The 21860-nt window shown below is 47.3% G+C and overlaps 2 protein-coding genes across 2 annotated transcripts in view; one reads left to right on the top strand and one right to left on the bottom strand.

Moving 5' to 3' along the window:
- LOC8031700 (dnaJ homolog subfamily C member 30, mitochondrial) lies at positions 1-3670 on the top strand. Its single transcript, XM_002406879.5, has 2 exons — positions 1-735; positions 3217-3670. The coding sequence occupies exons 1-2, from the start codon at positions 549-551 to the stop codon at positions 3654-3656; spliced, it is 627 nt and encodes a 208-aa protein (XP_002406923.3). The 5' UTR covers positions 1-548; the 3' UTR covers positions 3657-3670.
- LOC8031701 overlaps positions 3663-21860 on the bottom strand; it is a 27973-nt gene continuing 9775 nt past the window's right edge. The window contains exons 7-12 of the mRNA XM_029988512.4: positions 20475-20700; positions 17332-17415; positions 14615-14788; positions 12608-12819; positions 5375-5521; positions 3663-3759 (exon numbers count right to left, since the gene is read on the bottom strand). Of these exons, the coding sequence (XP_029844372.3) occupies positions 3753-3759; positions 5375-5521; positions 12608-12819; positions 14615-14788; positions 17332-17415; positions 20475-20700 (850 nt within the window). The 3' untranslated portion in view covers positions 3663-3752. The remainder of the gene's footprint in view (positions 3760-5374; positions 5522-12607; positions 12820-14614; positions 14789-17331; positions 17416-20474; positions 20701-21860) is intronic.

A 21860-nucleotide genomic window follows, 5' to 3' on the forward strand; every position in this document is an offset into this window, starting at 1 on the left:
GCAGTATTTGGGACATTTGCACTGTAACATTCGCAAACTCCCCGTGTCCAAAGCGGTTCGGTTTGGTTTCGGCCCTTGCGCCGTGTTTTGGCTTCGGCTGGCCGGGCTGGCTGTGGTGGCTGTGGCTTGAAGAAAGCAGAGGGAAAAATCCATAAAGCCTCAGAATCGGGTGCTGGCTTGCGACACCTGGCTAAAGAGTGCGCTTAAAAGTTAGCACTACATTGAGTAATGTTCAAGCTAATTTAATCAAACTAAATTTTTACCCTTCCCTTGGTTTTCACAGATATTCTTCTCATATTTTCTTAATGCGCTACGACATTAATGGCACCCTGGCGGTGGCGAGTCAAAATTGTTCAAAGATGGTTGCCCCGTCGCCCGATGTAGCAGCCGACCCGACCATCTGACCTCTGTTCAAATGAATGGACGTTGTAAATTTACAGCGTCCGTCCCCTCTTGGGCAGGACATGTAGCGCAATGCGAACTCGTAACTTCTTTGTGTCTAGCCTTCCACAAGAGGACAAACTAAGACCATCGCCTGCTAGGCGATCATGCGGTTTCGGTTGCTTTCCATTCCGCGAACTGCATGGGGAACAACTCTCAGCAGTCGGCAGTCTGCTTCGCGCAAGTCGCGGACGCTGTACGATATCCTCGAAGTGACACCGCAAGCCTCGGCAAACGAGATCAAGGCCGCCTACTACAGACTTTCCATGAAGTACCATCCGGACAAAAACAGAGGTGAGCACCGATAATGAATTTCCGACGGGACGAGCACAGCGGGAGGTTCCTACCTTCGATAGCGCTTCGGCGTCCTGTGAAGTTGGAACGTGCACGGGCGTCCAAATCACGCTAGAAGGCAACGAGGTGGTGTTGGAGGATGGTCGTGGTGATTCCGGGTTGTGCGACTGGCCGAGTATCGTTAGAACAAGAGACAGGGCGATCTGTCTACATCTCTTGGTAACGGCTTTCGGTTTTGCTAAAGTATCGGAGCCTACAGGAATCTTATCCCCATAGAGATAAACAGTTAACCTTGTGCAGAAATATGGATTCGTAAGAAAATGGAACTGTTACCCTTTCTCTCTTTGGGCAGGCCGAGCAGGAAGGGAAGTGGGGCGAAACATAATCCAGAATGGGGACAAAAGCGGGTTTGGGGGAAGCCTCTTCTGGGTCACCGCAACACACTGAGCCAACAGGATGTAGCCGATGTGTTTGGGGCTAGGTACCCCCAAACCTATATTTCTGCAAAAGGTCCATCAGTAGGCATGCTCCCTATCCTGTTCTCAAGCAGCAGAACACATGAAAATTCGAAACAACTGGCGGAATAGTGTCGAATTTCCGCTTCCATCAAACTTCCGGGGTAGAACTTGCCTGAAGACTACAGGTGCGCGGGAGAGTGGATGGGGCCATGGCTTCATCTTGTCACCGACAAAATGAGAACAACAGAGAGTCTCATTCCAATGCCAGGCTTTCAGAACGCGCTCTTTGCCCTCTGTTGTTCTTTGATTATGGACACATGCTCAAAGCTCGTGAGACACTGAAGCATGATTGAAGGCAGGAAGCTCGCACTGGAGGTGGGACAGCCGAAGGACATCCCTGCTGTTTTTATCGTCTTGGGGAATACAGAGAGGCCTTCATGAATGAGGCATTGCCTTTTCTGAAAGATCCCGACTTCAGAGCCACATGAAGCACCGGGCCGATGGGATCCGTATGCGTGTGAAATGCGCCACCGCTTACGAGTGTTGGGTAAAATACGCCGATGGGATCCGTATGCGTGTGAAATGCGCCACCGCTTACGAGTGTTGGGTAAAATACACCTAAAAAGTAAGCCAAGTACAATGTAAATGGGGGGATTATGTACTTCATGTAAAGTAGTAATTACACTGGTCACTACACTTGAAGTAAAATACTTTAAATACAATGTACTATCGTGTTCAAATGCACTACACTTGAAGTAAAATACTTTAAATACGATGTACTATCGTGTTCAAACGAAATGCGAATACACTTGAAGTAAAATACTTTAAATACGATGTACTATCGTGTTCAAACGAAATGCGAATAGCAACAAAACTTCCAGCACGACCCCCGTGCAGCATGGAAGCTTGGGTTGTGCTGGGCGAGGTTCAAGCACGTTGGAGTAGGACACACTCCCTCGCAGTGCCCTACTCTCCATCCCACAGTTTTATCAGTTTCCACAGGCCTCCAGGAAGCACAGCGTTTGTTGACGGCCACGCACTCCAGCGTTCGCATTTCATTCGAACCCCACAGTATTTTTAAAGTACTTTTTTTAGCACAATCTTCCATGATGCCCTTGCATTCCCCTACAGGTTTTTTTTTTTTATTTGTATGCATTTCCCCAAGGGCAGCTGGTTGTGCATCAGCTATTTTCGGAAATGGCGACAAATATTGAATAAAGGCTCCCTGTGACAAACTATTTAACACGATCAACTTAGAGGGCACCTATTTGCGTCAGTTTTATTGCCACCATTACGTCACTGGGAGAAATGACCGGACGATAATGCATTTTCACACAATATTCTTTTTTTTCTTTTTTGTTAAAGGTGGCTTTACTTTACTAGGAAGGCCAGGGATACGAGTGCATGGGCCTTGAGGGAGCTTAATTTCACCGTGACCAAATTTGGGGAATGTGCTTTGAAGTTGGGAGTTGTACTTTCTTCGTAAAGTACCATAAAAAATTGCTTCAAGTAAAGCACATACTGAGAGAAAGTACAAGATTCCTAAACCTACTTGAAGTAGTAGTTGCACAATGTACTTAGAGGACTTCCCAACACTGCAACTCACTATCATGTCCCTACTATCACATCGTAACTAGAGTCACTAAATGAGGTGCGCTCCGGAGTAATGACACTTCAGCCCTCTTGCTCCTTAGTGTCATGGTTGCCAGTTACCTGGAACTCAAACCGAAATCGCAGGAAACACTTTTCAGTGCTCCAGAAAACCAACGCCGTTCGTGACTGAGCAACACGACACGGCCAGAGCTCCTCGCCGCAGGAAGTTGCCTTTTCGAGCCGTGACGACCATCACTTGTGCCCGCTCCACACCAAGTAATGAAACTGCAGCGCCCGCAAGGAAATTTAAGAATGTAGTGCGGACACCCTGAGCGTAGCTTATTTTGTGGCTCTAGTCGCGACTAAACATTTGGGGACGCGCAGTCACCTTCGATGATGCTCCCCGTCCGTTTCTTTTTCTTCCCCAAAGGCAGCGACACGTCCAACCAACGCTTCCAAGAGATCACGGTTGCGTACGACACTCTGTCCAGCGAGGCCCTAAGGACAAAATACGACGAGGAAACGATTGGCACGCGGTCGCCGCTGCGCCAATCCAGAGGCCCCACCACCGACTGGCAGCGGCCGGGCAAGAAGCCAATCATGAAGGGACGAACGCCGATCTACAACTTCGACGAGTTCTACCGGCAGCACTACGGCGACGCCGTCAAGTCCTACCAGGAGCGTAAGGCCCAGTACGAAGAAGGTGTGCGCGAGGCCGCTCGGGAAAAACCGGACAGCGTATTCTACGTTAACGTTATGCTTCTGTTCATGGTCTTTTTGATCGCTTTCGAGGCCTGGCACAACGGACACGACGTTCCTAGTGCGCCACCTCCCGACGGCGGTGCGACAAACACCGGCAAGGACAGGTGAAGGTGCTGCATGGTCTTAGGTTCTTTATTAAAAATGTGAGGAAGTGTTTGGTAACGCCGCACTGGTCTGAAAGAAGCCGTTTGGGGGTGGATCCCGTCAGGCTCTGGAACGGGAGAGGAGGTACAGGTTATTAGGGACGGCACCGCACGCTAGGGTCTGCTCAAAGTTTGTTTGTGCATTGCATGCGACATCCAAAGTTGCGTGTACGTGCAAGCACCGATCTTCAAGTTCGTCTTACGATCGTCTCCTCCGACTAATAAAACCAGCTGGAGGTATATGCCGCAATATCCCAAGATGAAAGATGGCCCACACCCTATTTTTTTTTTTTTCGGAATATTATGAATGTAGCCCTCTTCGAGTAATTGCGGGGTCCCAACCAATGTCGACCTCGGCAAAAAGGGCGTTACTTAACCACGGCGGGAGATAAGCAAACACCACTCTCTGGGAAGGACAGTCGTCTGTGGTTCATTGCCCGTCCCTGCGTTTGTAGGTTTTGCGGGTTACAAAATTTTACATTTTCTTTTTTTATCGCACACTGAAAGTTAGCTTACCTCTTGTTTTCACCCGATTTGCTTTCGGTTTTAGATCGGCCATCTCTGGGATATCGCAGTAGGCATGTAGCAAGAGAGGCAACCAAATGCTGGACTATCAACTGTATATTAATAAGAACTTGTCTTTTTTTTTACTTTGGTTCTACAAGCTTGAAATTTCTAAAATGCAGACCTTCTCGATTTTCCACCACAAGGAAGGCAACACAGACAAGGGGACAGACAACAATGACTTCATGGAAGTCATTGTTGTTCGTCCCCTTTTCTGTTACCTTCCTCGTGGTGGATACTGTCACCAACACGCTTGTTCTGTACTTAATTTTATACTTAAAAATACTTAATACTTAAAAAGCGCTCGTGTCTGTCTTATCTTTCTTTCTTTCGTCTAAAAAGCGCTACCATGCCCTTGGCAACCCAAGGCCAATACCAACTAGCCCAGCATTCAGCATTGTTAATTTTTGGTTTTGTTTCAAAATTTCTAACTTGTAGGAGAACCAAATTAGAGGAAGGAAAAACTGAGCAGTTCTGTGTTCATCCACTGTACACTCGAAGCGAAGTAGTTGGGCATCGGCATCGTGTTCACGCACCGTGGGGTGCGTGAACAAAAGCGTTCGGAACAAAATACACATCCGACCATTTTGTTTCCTCTTTGTTCAGAGCGTGTGGAAGCGCGTCTTGAGCTCCTGGCATTGACTGTTCTACAACAACATCTAGATATCGGCTATTTCTTTGTACTTTTCCAGAGAGCGCGTGCAGTGGGCATCGGGTATTACAAAAACACCAAGTGAAGGGCGGGTTGTGAAAGCTGTGGCGTAGCGCTGTGGTAATGCCTCCACTTCGCAGGCAGTGGACCCAGGTTCGATCCCCGCGGGCGGCAGGCGATCTCTTTCAGGGATCAAGCAGCATTGACGACGGATACCCCTCTGCAACATCAACTACGGACATCGCTTGCAGTGGCGGGAAGACCCCATAACAGCTGCTGCTGTAAAAGAAGGTCCCCGTTAATATACAGTTGACAGTCCAGAGTTTTTTTGCCTTTCTTTCGGTATATCTGTATACGTTCAGGTGGTTTTATTCGTAAGTGTGACACAACTAGCTTGACTCCAACACATCTCTTCCATCTGTGCCGCCCTGCAGGTATCTGGCCGCACACAAACCGCACAGACTTACAGGTCGTCGAGGGCTGGGTTTGGCTTGTACAGCACCCCGTCCGGCACCAGCACGTTGGAACGCCGCGGGGCATGCCGGGAAGAGCGGCGAACTGGTGTCATGACGGCGGTCCCGCTCGACTTTTCCACAGACACTGCGGCCCTCACTCTGTAATCCCAGGAGAAACGGCAGTTCTAGTGTCGGCTTGAGGCCGAATGTGTTGCACTTTGCTGTACCGTGGCTCCGAGCTGGACGCTCGGCGAGAAAGTCGGGCAAGATCTGCCAACCGACGCGATCGGCCGGCACCGAGGTTGTACGCAGCACTTGCTAATCGCAACAGTTTTGCTGACTCTCTTGCCGAGCGTCGAACTTGGGGCCCCTGGCGTGCAGTTCATGCCTTGGGGTTGAGGAACCCCACAATCGTTTTCCAGCTGCTGTCAAATTTGTGCCAAAATGAATCTTGAAATATGGGCAACACGCATGCAAAAAGAGACAAAAAAACATGGGCAATGCCAAGGAAAAAGAGGTACATGAATAACAGCAAGGGAAAAGAAACGTGTAACATGCATGCAAGAAAGAAAAAAAACATAGGTAACAAGCAAAGAAATTAAATATATGCATAGCGGCAGGAACAAGAACAGGTAATGCACAAGGAAAAAAAGGCATACGGGTAAAAGCAAGTAGAACATGTATAACATGCATGCAGGGAAGAAAAAAAAAGTAACACACAAGAAAAAAAGCACATAAGTAACGTGCAAAAAAAAAAAAAAAAAAAAAAAAGAAAACTTGCAAGAAAAACGGTAACATACAAGGAAGAAAAGAAAGTTCAGTTACGCACAATGTTACTCGAAAATAAACGAGGAGTCGCTGGCGGGAGTGAAGCAACTCGGTGTACACCAAATTACTGGGTGATTCAAGGAGCGGCCAGGCTCTTTACATCGACCGCAAAATTTGGTTTCTTAACCTATCGCGCTACGACTTTGCGCAGCATTGCCCACAGATGGTGCATTTTTTTTGTAAAATTTGCAAAGAGCGCTTTATGGTTTAAAGACCGGTGGCTTCGCTGCGTTTCCATAGGAGCTAAACCATTTTCTTTTTTTTACTTTTTCCTCGGGTAAGTTCGCTCTTTGCAAATTTTACAAACTAAATGCACCATCTGCGGGCAACGCTGCACAAAGTCGTAGCGAGATAGGTTAAGAAACCAAATTTCGCGGACGATTTAAAGAGCCTGGTCGCTCCTTGAATCACCCAGTAGACCCTTCAAATTCCCCCGATTGTTCAGAGATTTCCCCCTACAATTTCAATTCAATGCCCTGGTCATTACAATAGCAGTAAATCTGGTTACTGGCGCTAAAATATAACGTTAAAGAAACGGTTGCTGAAATTACGCAGAGCAGAGGTCGGAACACTGGCTTCAGCGGCATTCATCTGGTCACAAAAAGCTTTTGTCTTTTTCTCAGGATTACTTTCAGCTCGTCTCCCAACGATGCTCGTGTGGAATGGGCTTCGCTGTCAATAAAGGGTGCCTCGTAAGGAGCTTAGAAATATCTCAAAGGGTGCAGAGAGTAAGTACCACATAACGGCATGTCAGTGGCATGCTGTAAGAAAAGGACGGGGCGAATCGTTCGTGGCACTAACATCTGGTAGATGGAGGCAAGAAATACTGGATACATTAACTCGTTGCGTACTAAGTTTTTCTTTCTATAGAACGTACTGCTCCGGATGTTTGTTGCTCTCACTAATAATTCCTAACCATCGGATGTGTCCATTCATTAGTTCTGCAGTGTGTGGTAACTCAAGAAGGCAGATAACAACAAACAATGCTTGAAGGTCAACTAAATGCTTCCTTTAATTTTTGCGCAATTGCCAATATTAAATATTTCGAATCGTCAGGAAGGTGGTTTGATTAGTGTTCAGAAATGGTAGAGCACCCGTCACTTTAAAATAAAAGTAACCCTTTCATCGGCTAAAGCAGACTAATTGAGGCTACGTCAACTTTCTTTCTCGGCGAAAATTCGACACTAGCGAAAGAACTCGGAAGAGGACAAAGCAATAGTATTAGCACTGCTATCTGCTGAAGCACATGAAACATGCTCCAAAATCGAAAAAAGGTGCGCGACTTCTGGTCGGGCTTTATGGTCCAAAACGAAGGGCATGAGATGCAAGAAATTGCGATTTTCGACCAAAAAACGTTTTTCCAGATTATTTCGGTGTGTTCACGTCTGTGCCGTAAAACAGCAGAAATCTTCGTTTATTGGCACGCTGGTGGCATCCACATGGCACCTCGGACCCCAAGAAACTTTCCCCAAACGCCATTTTCGAAGCATTCGCGCAACAAAAGGAATAGACCCACCGCAGAGCATTTACCCTCGTTCGAAACTGCGTTTCTTTTTCTTTTCATAGTGCATGCACGCCGCTATCGAGACTTTGACCACACGCAGGCAGAAGCTGATAACACAAATGAAAAATCTAACAATGACGCACCCTGATTGGCCAGAAAACCGAAACTCTGGCTGTAGTCGGTGGAAATGCAACATGTGACACTTTCTCGCACGTCTCGCATCGCGAGGCTTTTCAATCCCATGCCAGGCCTCGTTTGATTCTCCCCAAAGCTGGATCTGCGTGCCATCTCTTTGATGCTTTGAATTAGCATTTCTTTTGTCGCAAAATGCCCGGAACAAGGTTTTCGGTTGGAAAAAGAAATCGGTTCTCGAAGCCAAGAGGCCGATGCACCACTGGGCGGCCGCCTGCGCTTGACGATCCACCGCGACCGATGGCCTCGGTGCCTTGAGCTGCCGACAGTGCCGCTGGAGCTTTGAGCAGTGCAGCAACACGTAGAAAATCGCAATGAATGGCGCCAGTGACGACTCTGAACAGCTCGGTGGTTATCGTTTCGTTTGTGTGTCGGCAATGAAAAACTCGATAGCGCTGCTTTTATGCCCCAAGCGCTGCGAACAGTCTCTTGAACTGTAAAAGACTGGATATGGTGCAAATGTTTAGTTTGTTGTGGTGTGCGATGGGTGCGGAGACGTCGCAAAAGCTGCACACTCGCCACTCATGAAGTTGAGCCGCCAACCCGAACTGCCCGTTTGTTTCGCCGCGGTTAGCCGTGGTTGCGGGATTAACTTCACCAAGTAGTAGAATTTCTTCGATGGAATGAATGCTCCACAATCTATGCACCTGAGAACGTTCCAGGCGATTTCCGGCAAGGTCCACTGCGCTGCGATAGATGCTGTGCGTGACATGATGCACGAAGCCGCTCAAGCGTTTAGAAAAGAGAAGGGAGCAGGTGACAGCGACGGGTTGGTGGGGGTAGCAGTCAGCTTCGATGGCACATGGCACAAGCAAGGCAACACTTTGCACTTCGGTATGTGCGCAGCAATTGAGCTTGACTTTGGCCTTGTGCTCAACTACGCTGCTCGGAGCAATTACTGCCATAGCTGCAGCCTGGGGCCCAAACCAGCTGAAGAAAAGCACGAGGAGTGGATATAGACCGACTGAGAGGTGTGCCAGAATTTTTATGGCTCATCCAACGCAATGGAGGTGGAGGCCACTGGTGTGGTCTTTAGCCGCTTGGAAGAGCTCAACAACATGCAGTACATGACAGTACTGTGCGACGGAGACAGCAAGGCATTCTGCATGTTCTTAAGCTTGACCTTTATGACAAACAGATCACCAAGGAAGACTGTATTAACCATGTAGCGAAGCGTGTTTTTGCTGGTATCGACAAGCTAAAGGGCTTGGGAGGCAAGGGGAAGCTTACAGTAGCAGTTGCGAAAAACTAACGGCATACTATGCAGCAACTCTGAAGGAAAGTGCTTCAGACGTCCCAAAGATGCAGCATTCAGTGTTTGCAAGCCTTCTACACATACTCGACGGATCAAAAGCCCTGCCATTTAGCCTGCCCACAAAGTGAAGAGTCCTGGTGCCACAACAGGCACCAGGTCCTTCTCAGCGCTGGAAAACCATCCATTGCAAAGCCCCACCGTCCTCTGATCATCAGGAAGATCGCTAAAGAACTTGTGTCCTTGTGCAACAGGTTGGCCAAGGCAGACCTTCTTGCATGCTGCTCGAGGATGCAGACGCAGAACTCTATAACAAGTAATTCAATGCCTTGGTGTGGAAGAGATATCCCAAGCAAAGTCCTAGCTGTTGCGGAGTACAATGCAGGCCCAAGGGGCATTGAAAGGGCCCTGGACAAGCTAGGCTTGACCACTGGCATGTACACATGCAAGCATGTTGAGAAGACCGCAAGAGGATGCGCATCAAAGGCACGTGCGAAAGCTCTCGACAGCTCGAAAGCAGCCACGATGAAGCTATTGCAGCTGAACAGCGCCCGGTTGAAGATGAAGGCCCCACCTATGCTCCTGGGGGCTTTTCTGAGCTTGTGCACTCAGAAAATAAAGTGAATTCTGTCATGGTAGGAAAACTATCGTTTTGTTATTACGTAACTTGGATTCATTTTTGTGAGTTTTTCTGGGGTGACATTTTAAGGGGGAGATAGCTATGAGCTTGTGATTTTTATTTTTGTCATTTTGCACGCTTAAAAACAAATTTTGGACAAAGGATAAAAATTTAAAAAAAAAACGTATTTGTGTTTTTGTGGCTTTTTTGTCATAAAAAATGGTATAATATAGAAATAGCACCATTGCTATCTGCTCTGAACCGTCCTAAAAAAATGACAAATTTATGAGCAATTTCAAAACGATAGTTTTCCTAAAAGACACGCCCCCTTTCATCTTTAAACATTTGCAATTTTTTGCACAAATGTTATCAACAGAAACAAGCCCTGTAAATGTCATTTAGATCAGATAAGTAGTTCAAACATTTACTTTTTTGGGTAGTGTCCCCCCCTTAAGGGGGTTGGGACAGGAAAATTAAACGGGTAGATTATTCTCGAAATGGAATGCTCACAGGCTACTTTGTATATACAAAACACCAACCTTTGCGATTGTTAGGGCTCTAGTAATCGCAATAATCAATTTTACTAGTGCTGATCGTTTATGTCTGTCTAAATTGGGCAACACTGCCCAATTTAGATGAATGCGCTTCCATTCTAGTCACCCCCACGCTCGCCTCGCCACTGTACGATCGCATCCCCTTGTGCTACTTGGTTACTCTAGCGCTGTTCTTGCCCCTGGCCCCTTGCCCTCTGACCTTCCGCCCGACATGCACAGGTGATTTCGTTTGTGACAATCCCATCGTCGTCACCGGTCGCCAGCAAGTCAAAGTCATGATGACCAGCTTCCAACGTCTCTCGATGACAATCACTCATCGCCGCTGCAAGCGGTGCCGTAGACATCACCGTCCCGAACCGCGTGCTCGAAACGAAGTTGAAGCGTGGCACGGCAAGAGAGTCACGTCTGCGAGCGCGTGCGAGGGGACGCCACGCAGTGGCCGAAGTCCGTTGCCGATCTGCCAGACTAGGCAGCCTTCCCGAATGGGGTGAACTCAAATGTCCTGCATCCCGCGTAGAGATCGACTTGTCCACGAAACTACCGCGCCATTCACAAAACACACTTAGCAAAAAGAACATACACTGGGTCATAGCAGTACAGTTATCTCGAATTTGATTTTTAATGCGTCCTAAAGGAAAAGGCTGCCACTCTCGTCGACAAGCTCCAGCAAAAGCAAAGGTTCAACAAGGCGCAATTTGAGCTCCGTTCCTTCGGGAAGAGACAGACTCTCGGAAATGCCAACAGCATCCATACACTATACCAGGGGTGGCCAAATCGCGGCTCGCGAGCCGCATGCGGCTCTTTGCTGGTCAGGGTGCGGCTCGCGGATCCCTCGTAAGGGGACACACCCCCCCCCCCCCCCCCCCGCCCCTTTCCGCGTTTCCCCAGGAAAATAGAAAGGATTTCAGAATAAAGACCAGCTTGCGGTTTGGCAGCGTTGTGCCCTCCATATGTACAGTCGAACCGTTTTTCACTCGTATGTTTCCACAGATCCTGTTTCTTTTGTTGTTCAAGAGAGTTTGTCCAACCCTAGGGGGAAAGGCATCAAGGACAGGGACTGTCAAAACACGCATGCACTTTGACTTGATGTCGAGAAAATGTTCTGTTTTGCGGCCTTTGTCACTTTCCGGTGATACTTGTCCCCTTTAGGTAACGTATGCTCCTTCCATATCGTTTCTTGTTGAAGATCGCGGAAGCCCGGGTTCCCCTGATTCATAGCTTCCACTAGTCACAACGTTTTGTTCAAGTTCCCAAAGGACCAGGAACATTCTCATTGTTATTTTTACCGGCTTGCAGTTGTGACCCGCGAGCTGCTTTTTTATGATTTCGGAGGGGAGGGGAGGGGGGATAACCAGGCAGCGTTGTTTGTTTTGCCCCCCCCCCCCCCCCCCCCCCTCCTTTCGGCTGCTCTTAGAAGGTTCGTGGTTTCCTTTGCGGCTCTTAGGCCGGGTCAGCCTGGCCACCCCTGCACTATACTTAGAGCCCCATGTTTTCGGGACATACCGATTAACCCCCGCACAGTAACCCTTGTTAGTCGTATAAAAACGGGGTAAAACTAAGTAAACCCCAAGTCTGAGCTGCCCTTGCAAGACCAAAAAAACCTGAGCATTGCGCGAAGAAACCTTTACTTGTAGCCTTGTTCCGTGTCGACTCTGAACATAGCCCACACTGCACAAAGCCCCCAATTAAAGCGGCACTAAAGTCATTTTTGAAAAAGCTTGTTTTTGATTTTATATTGTGGTGTTAGTTCCCACATATACAAAGTCCTATATTACAAAACTGCCTATTCAGTCGGTGCAAGAGAAAAATGTGCACTCTTTTTTTCTCGCAGACTACATTTGGGGACCAATGAAAGCCCTACAATACGTGCAGATTCCGAATGATTTTATTATAACTCGTTTCGAAGAGAGGCTGATAGGGAAACACCCGTATAAGACCCCTCTTTTTCGCGCGGGCGAAGCCATCGTTTTTCACTCGCCGACAAGCGCCCTTCAACGACCACTTCAATCTAAAAAACATTTTTCCCAAAAAGGGCGTGTTGGGATCTTTGAACACAAATTAACGAGGAAATAAGCTATGCGCGATTGTAATTTCGGGTTTTGTTGGGATGCTTAGAGCTCTAGATTGAGTTGTCAGCACAAAAGGACAATCTCAGAATTGACCTCAGTGCCCCTTTAAAGGATACAAGTCAAAGGCCTAGTTCCCAGTTCCAGACACCATACTAGGACCTGCCCAGCAGAGCATCTTTGCTGCGACACTACTGCTCCTGCGTGTTGGACTACTGCTCCGACCTCACCTGGTGACGGAGGTTGCCTCGCACACCTTGTACGTGATCACCGTCGACGAGAAGACGTTGTCCATCGAGATATCCAAGAGCTCCCTAGACCAAGGGGACCGAACGATCCTCCGCGTCTGCCGCACGACGGACTCCGTGGGCGGCTCGACGTTCTCCTTGACGGACATCTTCTCGTCGAGCTCCTTCGTCATTGCGAGGAGGTCTTTGTTGTCCTTTGAAGAAACGAACGAGAATGCCGTTAATCAGGAACTACCTCTGCCACTGCGGCGGGAACCAACTTGCAGGTTTCCACTATACCCCGTCTCACAAAATAGGCATGTAGTCAATTTATTTCCACTCAAAAAAGAGCTCCGCTCATGCAAAGTGATAATGCATTCTGCACTGTTCTGTTTTCCTCTGGACCGAGTGTTGCTTTGTATAAATATTTGCTTCTCTGCGTTTTCTAACCTAAATCAACCGGAACTACAATATGTACAACTATACACTTGCATTCACCTCAAGAACCGTAGTAAAAAAATCCTGCTCCTCGTGGACTAATTTTCTCTTTTATGTGTCATTTTATCTTATTTTATCTAGACATACATGTTTCAAACACGCGCGAGCTCTTTGCTACAAGTGTGAGCTCTTCCCTCAAGGAGGCACCTCGGCTGCACGAACACTTGCTCAGCAGGAGCGACTGCAAAAAATAAAGCCACGAGCTCGGGTTTCTTTGTTGTCAGAAAGTACCTTTAAAATAGAGGCTTTGTATTATAATGCTGTCATAAAAATCCTCAGAAAAGCAAAAACTGCCGCATGTTTTTTTTTTTTTTTTTCCCCGTTGCCTGTTGAGTTTAGTGAATTGTGCAAGAAGGGCAGCAGCAGTGTGCTTGCTCTTGGTCTATCCAAAATTGCTAGCACGTTGGCATTTTAAATTTTGTTATCACATCGGGTGTGGGCCCAAAGTAATTGTACTATGCATGCAAAGAAAAATAGAGATGGCGTCGGAAAAACGGCGAGCTTAGAAAAAGAAAGCACGAGGACCCTGGGCTGTTGCTTTGAGAGTCGCCCAATTTGCAACGTGAAACACCACTGCTCTTTTTTCTTTGCCACAAAATACTAAACCATTGTCCTCAATGGGCTTTGTCTTTTTGAGGGTAGGCTATCTGGCCCCGAACTGGAACGAGTTTGAGATCACTGAAATAGATCTTTCTGGAAATATGTTGCGCCGCCCCCACTTTCTCCGTGATGCATTGCAACATTAGGATGTACACCACGCAAGATTATCCAGGAACAATTTTTTTTTTTTATTTATTACTGCCAGTTATTGAATGGCTAAGGCAGGAGTGGGTACATTGTGGAAAAGAGCACATAATCAAAATATGCGGTACGACATTACACCAGAAAATATGAGGCAATGCTTCTTTCAAACACAGATGCGCTTGGACTATTTACAATAGTTTCAGGCAAACTATTCCAATCATCTATAGATCTCACAAAGAACAGAAATTTAAATACATCAGAAAAGTATGGATAGGGATCAATATGCCTGTTATGCTTATGTCTAACAAATCTCGGGGTCGAAAACTGTATGTATTTTTGTCTGTCTAACTTCTGCCGTTCTGCTTCCAGGGAAGAATTTGGGTCCGCATGCATTGAAACAACCCCACAGTTCCCCTTGCTGCGAGGTCTCCCGGGATTTTCCGGAAAGGTCTGGATGCTCGATGAAAGGCTTGATGCTATTTTATCTGGAGTAACTCTACACTTGGTGCATGAATACCAAATGAAATGCAAGGGACTTGAGTATGTACTTGTTCATATCAAACCGCAAACAAAATCTGGGCTGTGCTCTTTCAAGAATTGTAATACATACATTCCTCTCAAAAGCCTAAGAATTGCACTGCTCCTTATTGAGTGCCATTCGGTGTAGGAGAACCTACCAGAAACACACAATGCCCTCAGTAAAGTAGTAAAGCGTGGCCAGCTAGGTAGTGCGCAACCTCCATGTCTCGTTACACTGCGACCACTCACGTCTTTGGCAGACTCTGATCCGAGGAAGAGCGCCTCGAGAGCCTTGTCGTCGTTGCCCGCATTCCGGTGACCGAGAGAGCGGCAGATCCAGTAGTCGGAGTAGTCCGTGATCTTCGGACACTTGACCACCAGCTGATCGAGCCGTGTGCAGACGTCCTGGGACGAGGTCTGGGACTGGGGACGGAACGACGACGTTGTGAAGCGAGTCCGGTAGCCCACACTAGAGCCACTAAATAAGCTGGGTTTCAAAGGACCCAGGGGTTCCCTAGAGCATTCCCATGGGTTCCCTAGGGTTCCACTGCGAGATCCTTAAGCGCGAGACACATGGACGACAGAATCGTCCGAACGCCGCTCCGAATCGCCGCACGCGACAGTTTGAGGCACACGCTTCCGACCTTGCATGCGACACGACGATCCGTTCGGCTCCGCCCAGGAGATCCAAGCATTCCAGCGAACGTCCACGTTCACAGATCTCTGGTCCCAGATTGACGGTTTAGCTCGCACGAACGAAGTTAGAAGCTCGTTCTCGTTAGCGCGTGCATTTTTTGCCGGGGCCATCTTTCTTGAATAGGTCAGCGGAATCCACGCGTCCGGCTTCCCGGCGCTCGTCCCGTTTTCTTGTTCGTCCCGCCAGACCCAGTACGTCATCATGACGTTCGCACTAGCTGTGCTGTCATTGGCTGGACGCATCCGACAATCCGTCCGCCGTGCGAAACTATCTGGCGAGTTGGACGCACGTCGGATCGCCAATCCGACGTCTGAAGCGACCAAATTTTTCGGATCAGGCAGTCGTATTGCCGGATCGGACGTCGGATCGGACGGATTTTTCGCGCATGTGTCTCGCGCTTTAGAGTACCCCACGGGTTCCCAGAGTACTTCCATCAGTACTGGGGTGTTCCCTCACGGGTTGCCCGGGCAAGTAGTAACCTTGATCGAGCTTGTCCCCAAGCGAACTGTTTTTCCAGTGTAACTCTTTCCTGGCCACAGGGAAAATGGCTGGATTGTGTGGTTTTCAGTTGCATCTTTATTCCTGAAGAAACTTTTGGGTAGGTTTACAATAGGGTGCCATACATAGGAATCAAGCTATATAAATCTTTGATTTTCACAACAAAAAGCTCTGCAAAAACTGGAATTCTAGTTTCAAGAAGTTTTTGTTTTACCAAAAACTAAGCTAACCCTTACGACTGACATGCCATTGAGCTAAGCAGTTTCTCAACATGGTGAAGAAATGAAGTATGATGATCTGGCTTTATCATGATAAGATCCACTACTGCTAAACTGAGTACCCCAAAAAACCTACAGGGGATTTGCAAGAACTGCCATACTTCCAGGCACAGGCTAGACTAAATCGCTGTCGCGCAGTAGGAAAGAGAAACACAGGAACGAAAATGGTGGTCTTCAAACTACCTACGAGATGGCACAGCGAGCGTTCTGAAATGGGCCTCCGTGCCCATTGATCACGGCCGAGTGACGCTCTATGGGTGCAGTAGGGAAAGAGTTGGGCAGTATTGAGGTCAGATGTGAGCCACCGACTGATACATAACTATCAGCCAAACATGCATATCATTCGCAAGGTCCAACAGCTATGAATGTCGCGATTGTGAAGGTTCCCTGGCCATCGCTCAAGGTGGATAGTTCCTCGGGGTAGAAACGTTTTAGGACCTCTGGCTTCAAGTACTGCTCACCTGTTCGGCCAGAGAATGCACGACCACATTATGAGCGCTGGCACCAAAGCCCTGCTTCAATGCCCGTCACGGTCGCTCATGAATCCATGGTTTTCATACCAAATCCTCTAGAACCACAATTTAAAAAAAAAAGTTTCCCCTTTGCCGTACTAGCGTGGCAAAGGCAGTGGTAACACAGAATCTGATGCGTTAGTATGGAGAAACCGTGTACACATCTGGAGACTAGATGGCGCAGAGCGGCCCTGCATTTTGCGAGGCAAGCTCGCGAGTGCTCCCGGACGTCTGACTAGTGGGTACAGCCTTCTGCTGCTGCGGTGTAAATGCGACTTTCTCGGAGCCTGTTGAGGCATGAGGCGCACTAGAAGGAGCGTGCGGAAAAAAAGAACAAGTGGAACGCGGCAGCGCTGAGCAGGGCCCTGGTGCCAGCTTACAGTAAAAAAGAATTGCACCCGATGTGGCAAAGCGACCCGTGTGCTTTCTTTTCTGCCACTCTCTCTTTTGCCCTTTTTCTCTGGGGAAGCCCTAAGCACACTTGTTTCGAGGTGCAGAGCGCCAGTGCATGTCTGAACGCACAGTGTTGTACACCTGCCGGAAATTACACAGGGCAGTCGAAAAAGAGGCTTGGCGGGCACCATTGCCCAGTCAGTGAGATGACGAGCGCTGTGCCGATGTTCGGCTGGCAGTCGGCTCGTCGGCTTCTGTTAGTGGCACTTAACTGGATATGGCTAGGTGCCAGTCATATAACACATTTTGTGTCATAAAGTGGACTGGCGATCGTTGCATTTCCAAAACGTGGCGTCGGAAAGACAGGGCCCGATAGCGTCTTGCTTTCTCGCAGACGGTTTCCAAGTTTCTGGAGGACGGGTGACCGTCTCCTGCTATTTACGACAGAGGTTCAGACAACTGGCAACAATGATGCTAAACACCAAGGCAACCGAGGCATCATTACTCTGAACCGTACCTCATTCAGTGACTCCAGCTGACGCCACCGACAGAGAACCGAGAGAGCAGAGCGACGGTCCTCAAACGTACCTCAGTCAAGTGGCCACGTAGCTCCTTCAGGACTAAGGACAGCTTCTCTTTGTCGGGAATGGCGTCTGTCTCGCTCGCGTCGACCTGCAAAGCGGTTGACCTCAGTACTCGGCTGTGTCCGTCACGACCGGAAGCTATACTCCGTTTCAGCTTAACTTTTTTTTTTTTTTTTTCAATAAGCAGCATTTGTTATTGTCAAAATGATATGCCATGAGACATGTGGCAAAGGAATCGTGAATGTATAGGGTGTCCCAAGCAGTCCTTCCACTGTAAAAGGAAGTGGAAAAAATTGTCGCCTACACATGGAAAGTTCAAACTTTAACCGAATGTACACTGAGTAGGTCAGTTTTGCCGTGTGAAATTTCAAGGCATAGTCCTCTTCCTGTAAAAAATTAGAGCAAAAACCTTGCCAAACTGAAGGTTGGACGCGTTCGCAGACCGAGTTAGCGACGCTATTCACCTGCGGCGCCATCTCCCGATAGGCGCAGTGAGTAGACGACAAAATGAGTCTTCCGCTTGTTTGACTTCGGCAAGCTTTTTGATCTTATTTTTGACGGGAAGAGAACCACGCCTTCAAATTTCGCACAGTTAAACTGACCTGTTCAGCGCACGTTCGCCAAAGGTTTGAGCTTTCTATGCATTTACGGCGGAAGGTTTACTTGTGACACCTTCATCCATGCGCCTTTTTTTCGGGGACACTGCACAATTTTTTCAGAAACGCCCCCGAGTATATCTGATCATAAAATACCTGCGCGCCAACTAGATTAGTCCACTAATACGCATTTCCTATCCTGCTGATGCTCCCATTCTTATGCAGCAAAAGGTGAAAGGGTGTGATAGTGCACTAATTACCCCCCCCCACACACAGACACTTCGCCCAGCGTTATTTCATCAGATGCACACACTACGACATCAAACCAGCAGCTGTTCTCTGTTGCTAACACTCTCTGCCACGGCATTGCTGGTTACAGTGCCACCAGGCACGTAGCCAGGATTTTGATTCGGGGGCGCCCGTCTATGACAAAATGCTGTATGGGGGGGAGGCGGAGAGGAGGCTCCAGCAAAATGGAAGATTTCGAGGAAGGGAGTTGGGGGGCCTGGGCCCCATGGCTCCCGCTCCCCCCCCCTGGATATGTGCCTGGTTCTCACACAAAGCTACTGCTTTACAAGCCGGCACAATGGCACCCTTGAGACAATCGGAGAGATGGAGCGAAGCATGTGACAGCTCTCCAAAAGAAGAGCTCCCGCAAACACTAAGTCAGCACACGCCTTGCTCCTTCTGACTGGCTTGCCTCCGCTGTCTGCAGGGTTCTCTCCACAGTGGGCGGCAGTGGCTTTACCACCCACCAGTCTGGCTGACTGTCCACCTCTACTATGTCCAACGCTCCTGCATATTTCACCTCCACTAGACAAAACAACGCTGACTTTGAAAATGACCGACGCCCCAGATTGATGTGTTTGGCGGACTTGTGTGGTGCTGCGCAACAGAAGTGCATAACCCCTACACACAAAATCACAGCTGTGCAGCAAATAAAGTGCCGAGAACACCAAAAGTTGCAGCAACCCCTCCCTCCCTCCCCCCTGCCCCCCCACCCCAGAAATTAAGGGGGGACACTACCCAGAGAAAAAAACATTTTGCAAAAAACATTGATTTTGAAAAATTACATATTTACATCCATCTACATCCAGAGAGTATTCCCAGAAATTTTCACTAGTTTACACTGCATAGTTAATTTTTTATAAATTATTTTGCTGTCCACCGAAGCTAAAGATAAGGTAGGGTTTGGAGCACTTTGAACACGTTTTTCTCCATTCCACTTTTTGGCATAAATTCCATTTTAGTCAATCTATCGTTTGATAATGGCAATACAGGGAAGGCTCTATCTTCACTTTTCCTGACTGAAATTTAATAAGGAATGCGCCTATGGAGTTTGTTTGTTACCTTACAAATGTCTTTTATAAAAAATGTTGACATTTTGTCGGAGACACAGAAGACCAAAAAGTTGACCAATTTTGCAGAAGAGAAAATTGATAGAAATCAATGACTTTTTACAAAAAAAACTTTCCATAGGTGCACCTCCTAGGCATTCTGCTACATATCTAGCGAATAAAGATCTTGAATATTGTGATAGTTTTCCGACAATAGATTAACTGAACAATGTAGGGGTGTTGCTGATAGAAGCTGACCTAATTTCCTTCCCCCTTAACCGACAAACCTGAAATTTTGTTATGCACCCTCTAGCATGACCACCAGCCTACCTTGTAAATTTCATTAAGTTTAAGCCAAGGGTTCAAAAGTTGACCCTCCCAGGGGGTGTCTCCCCTTAACAGATGTCCAGATCTCAAGAATTTCTGGGGAGAACCCTGGCAGTCTGCTCGGTTATGCTGAAACCGAGCAGAGTGTTACAAAACTGGGGACACAAGGAGGAACGAGTGGTGCTTCTATGTGCACACGCTAAAATTCAGAACTCCAGGAGTCTAAAACCTTTACAATGTTGTGACTGAGTTTCGAAAGACAGAGAACAAAAGGAGCTCCACGAGCAAATCTCGACACATGCGAGCAACACAAACTTCTATTTGCCTGCCTCCGAGAGTGTTCTGTGTCATACATGCACACACTGAACATTTATTTTTGTATTAAACTGAGTCAGCACTGCAAGGGACCCGTCCGTTCCACACTATGATATTGAGCCTCAAACAACATTTCCTATGCAAAGAAAAAAAGAAGAAGAAAAAGTTGAGTTCTAATTTGTACATATTTTTTCTCAAGTGTTCGGTTGTCGTGGGTTGTGTTTCCGTTAAGAATCAAGGAGCGTATGAGTGCGTCATTGGAGGCCCCTCCAATACAACTAACTCGCTCCACAAAAAAAAAAAAAAAAACATTGATGTTTTTGTTTATACAGCAGGGTTTGAGTTTAAGGTGTTGCGACACTAGTTCACGCTGTTGATCAGAAATTTAGCCAGTGCAGTACAGCCACTAGCCTGGGGTCTTTAACGTGCATCTTGCAGTAGCGATACACGACCGCATGCCGGTATGACGCTCATCCAGATCGAAACCGGCAGGGGTGGGGATCGAACCCAGGATCGCTGGGATCTGCAGCACAAACTTTTGCCCCGCTCCCCACCCGAACCGAAGCACTCACAGTTTCCTCCGAGGTGCCAACGTTGGGGAGTGGAGTGGCTTTGTCGGCCTCTGTATTGGGGACTGGAGTGGCTGCGGGTGTGGCTTTTGGTCGGTGCTGGCTGTTCTTCCTGGGGGTGGCCTTCCGCGTTGCCGGCTCTGGGGTGTGCTCTTCGAAGCAGCTGGAGTGGCGCAGTTTGGAAATCGAGGGACTGCCCCTGGCCTTGAGCCATGCATTGATGCTCTCGCTACAATGATGATAAAAAAAAAAATTCATTGCCAGCAGGGATGAACAAAATGTCTACTCGGCAACACTTAAAAAAATTAGATTGATATTGGCTACTAAAGGGTGGTACACATTCGCATTTCAGTGAAGGAGTTGTGCGTAAAACATAGAACACAGTGAAATATTCATGCGTAAAACATTACAAAACATGCAACGTCAATTATCGTGCCTAGAACATGAAACACGGCGAAAGAATCCTGCGTCAAACATTATGAAACATGTGGAGTCTATTATCGTGTGTAAAACAAAACACGGCGAGAGCATTGTGTGCAAAGCATTACAAAACACATGCAGTCGATTATCAGGCCTAAACGTAAAATACGGCAAAAGAATCTGGTGTAAAACATTATGAAACATGTGCAGTCAATTACACTCAAACACCAATGCATGAAACAGCTCTACCACTTTCAAAGATTGCGTCAAGATCAGTTATTAACTCGCAGTGTGGCCCAAAGGAGAACTATTAATTTTTATCTGTTTATTAATGCTGCTGCCCCCTTAGGAACTGTTACAGGTATAAGGTAGAATTTCACACATAATATAATATTCGCAACATTCAGCGGTGGTGGTACCGCGGCGCGAGAGTTGCACTCCCTAGTTCCCGAATGATCACACTTCACAATAAGGGTGCTTGCGCTTACATGTTCCTTACCACAGAAGAAAATTGCAAGACTCAAATATTGTTTGTATCTAACAAAATTAAAATTACTTGCATGTCACACACCATGCTGCCGTTCTACGTCCATCATCCAGACGACAGCAGTTCACATAAAATATACAATAGAAAGCAAAAGAAAGAGGAAAGATTCAGATTATTACTACCTATTAAGCCCACAAAAGGTGTACGAAATCAATAAAAGAAAAACTGTGCTTGAAACGCTGTACACTTCAATAGACAAAAAGAATCCAAACAGTCAACACTAGTTATCACTTCCCGTGATGAAAACAAGAAAAAAACATGCTTTACAGGTTATATTACATAAATCAGGGTGCCTAGCAGATTATTATTTTGAAATTCTCCGACTTTTCCAGGTTTTCCGACAATTTCAGGTGAAATTCCCTGACCACTGTACAGGAAGTTAAATATATAAGACCATTACAACACAAGGCAGCGAGCATTGA

The sequence above is a fragment of the Ixodes scapularis genome, unplaced genomic scaffold, assembly GCF_016920785.2.
Source record: "Ixodes scapularis isolate PalLabHiFi unplaced genomic scaffold, ASM1692078v2 PGA_scaffold13__105_contigs__length_92229423, whole genome shotgun sequence".
NCBI classification, from domain to species: Eukaryota; Metazoa; Arthropoda; class Arachnida; order Ixodida; family Ixodidae; genus Ixodes; species Ixodes scapularis.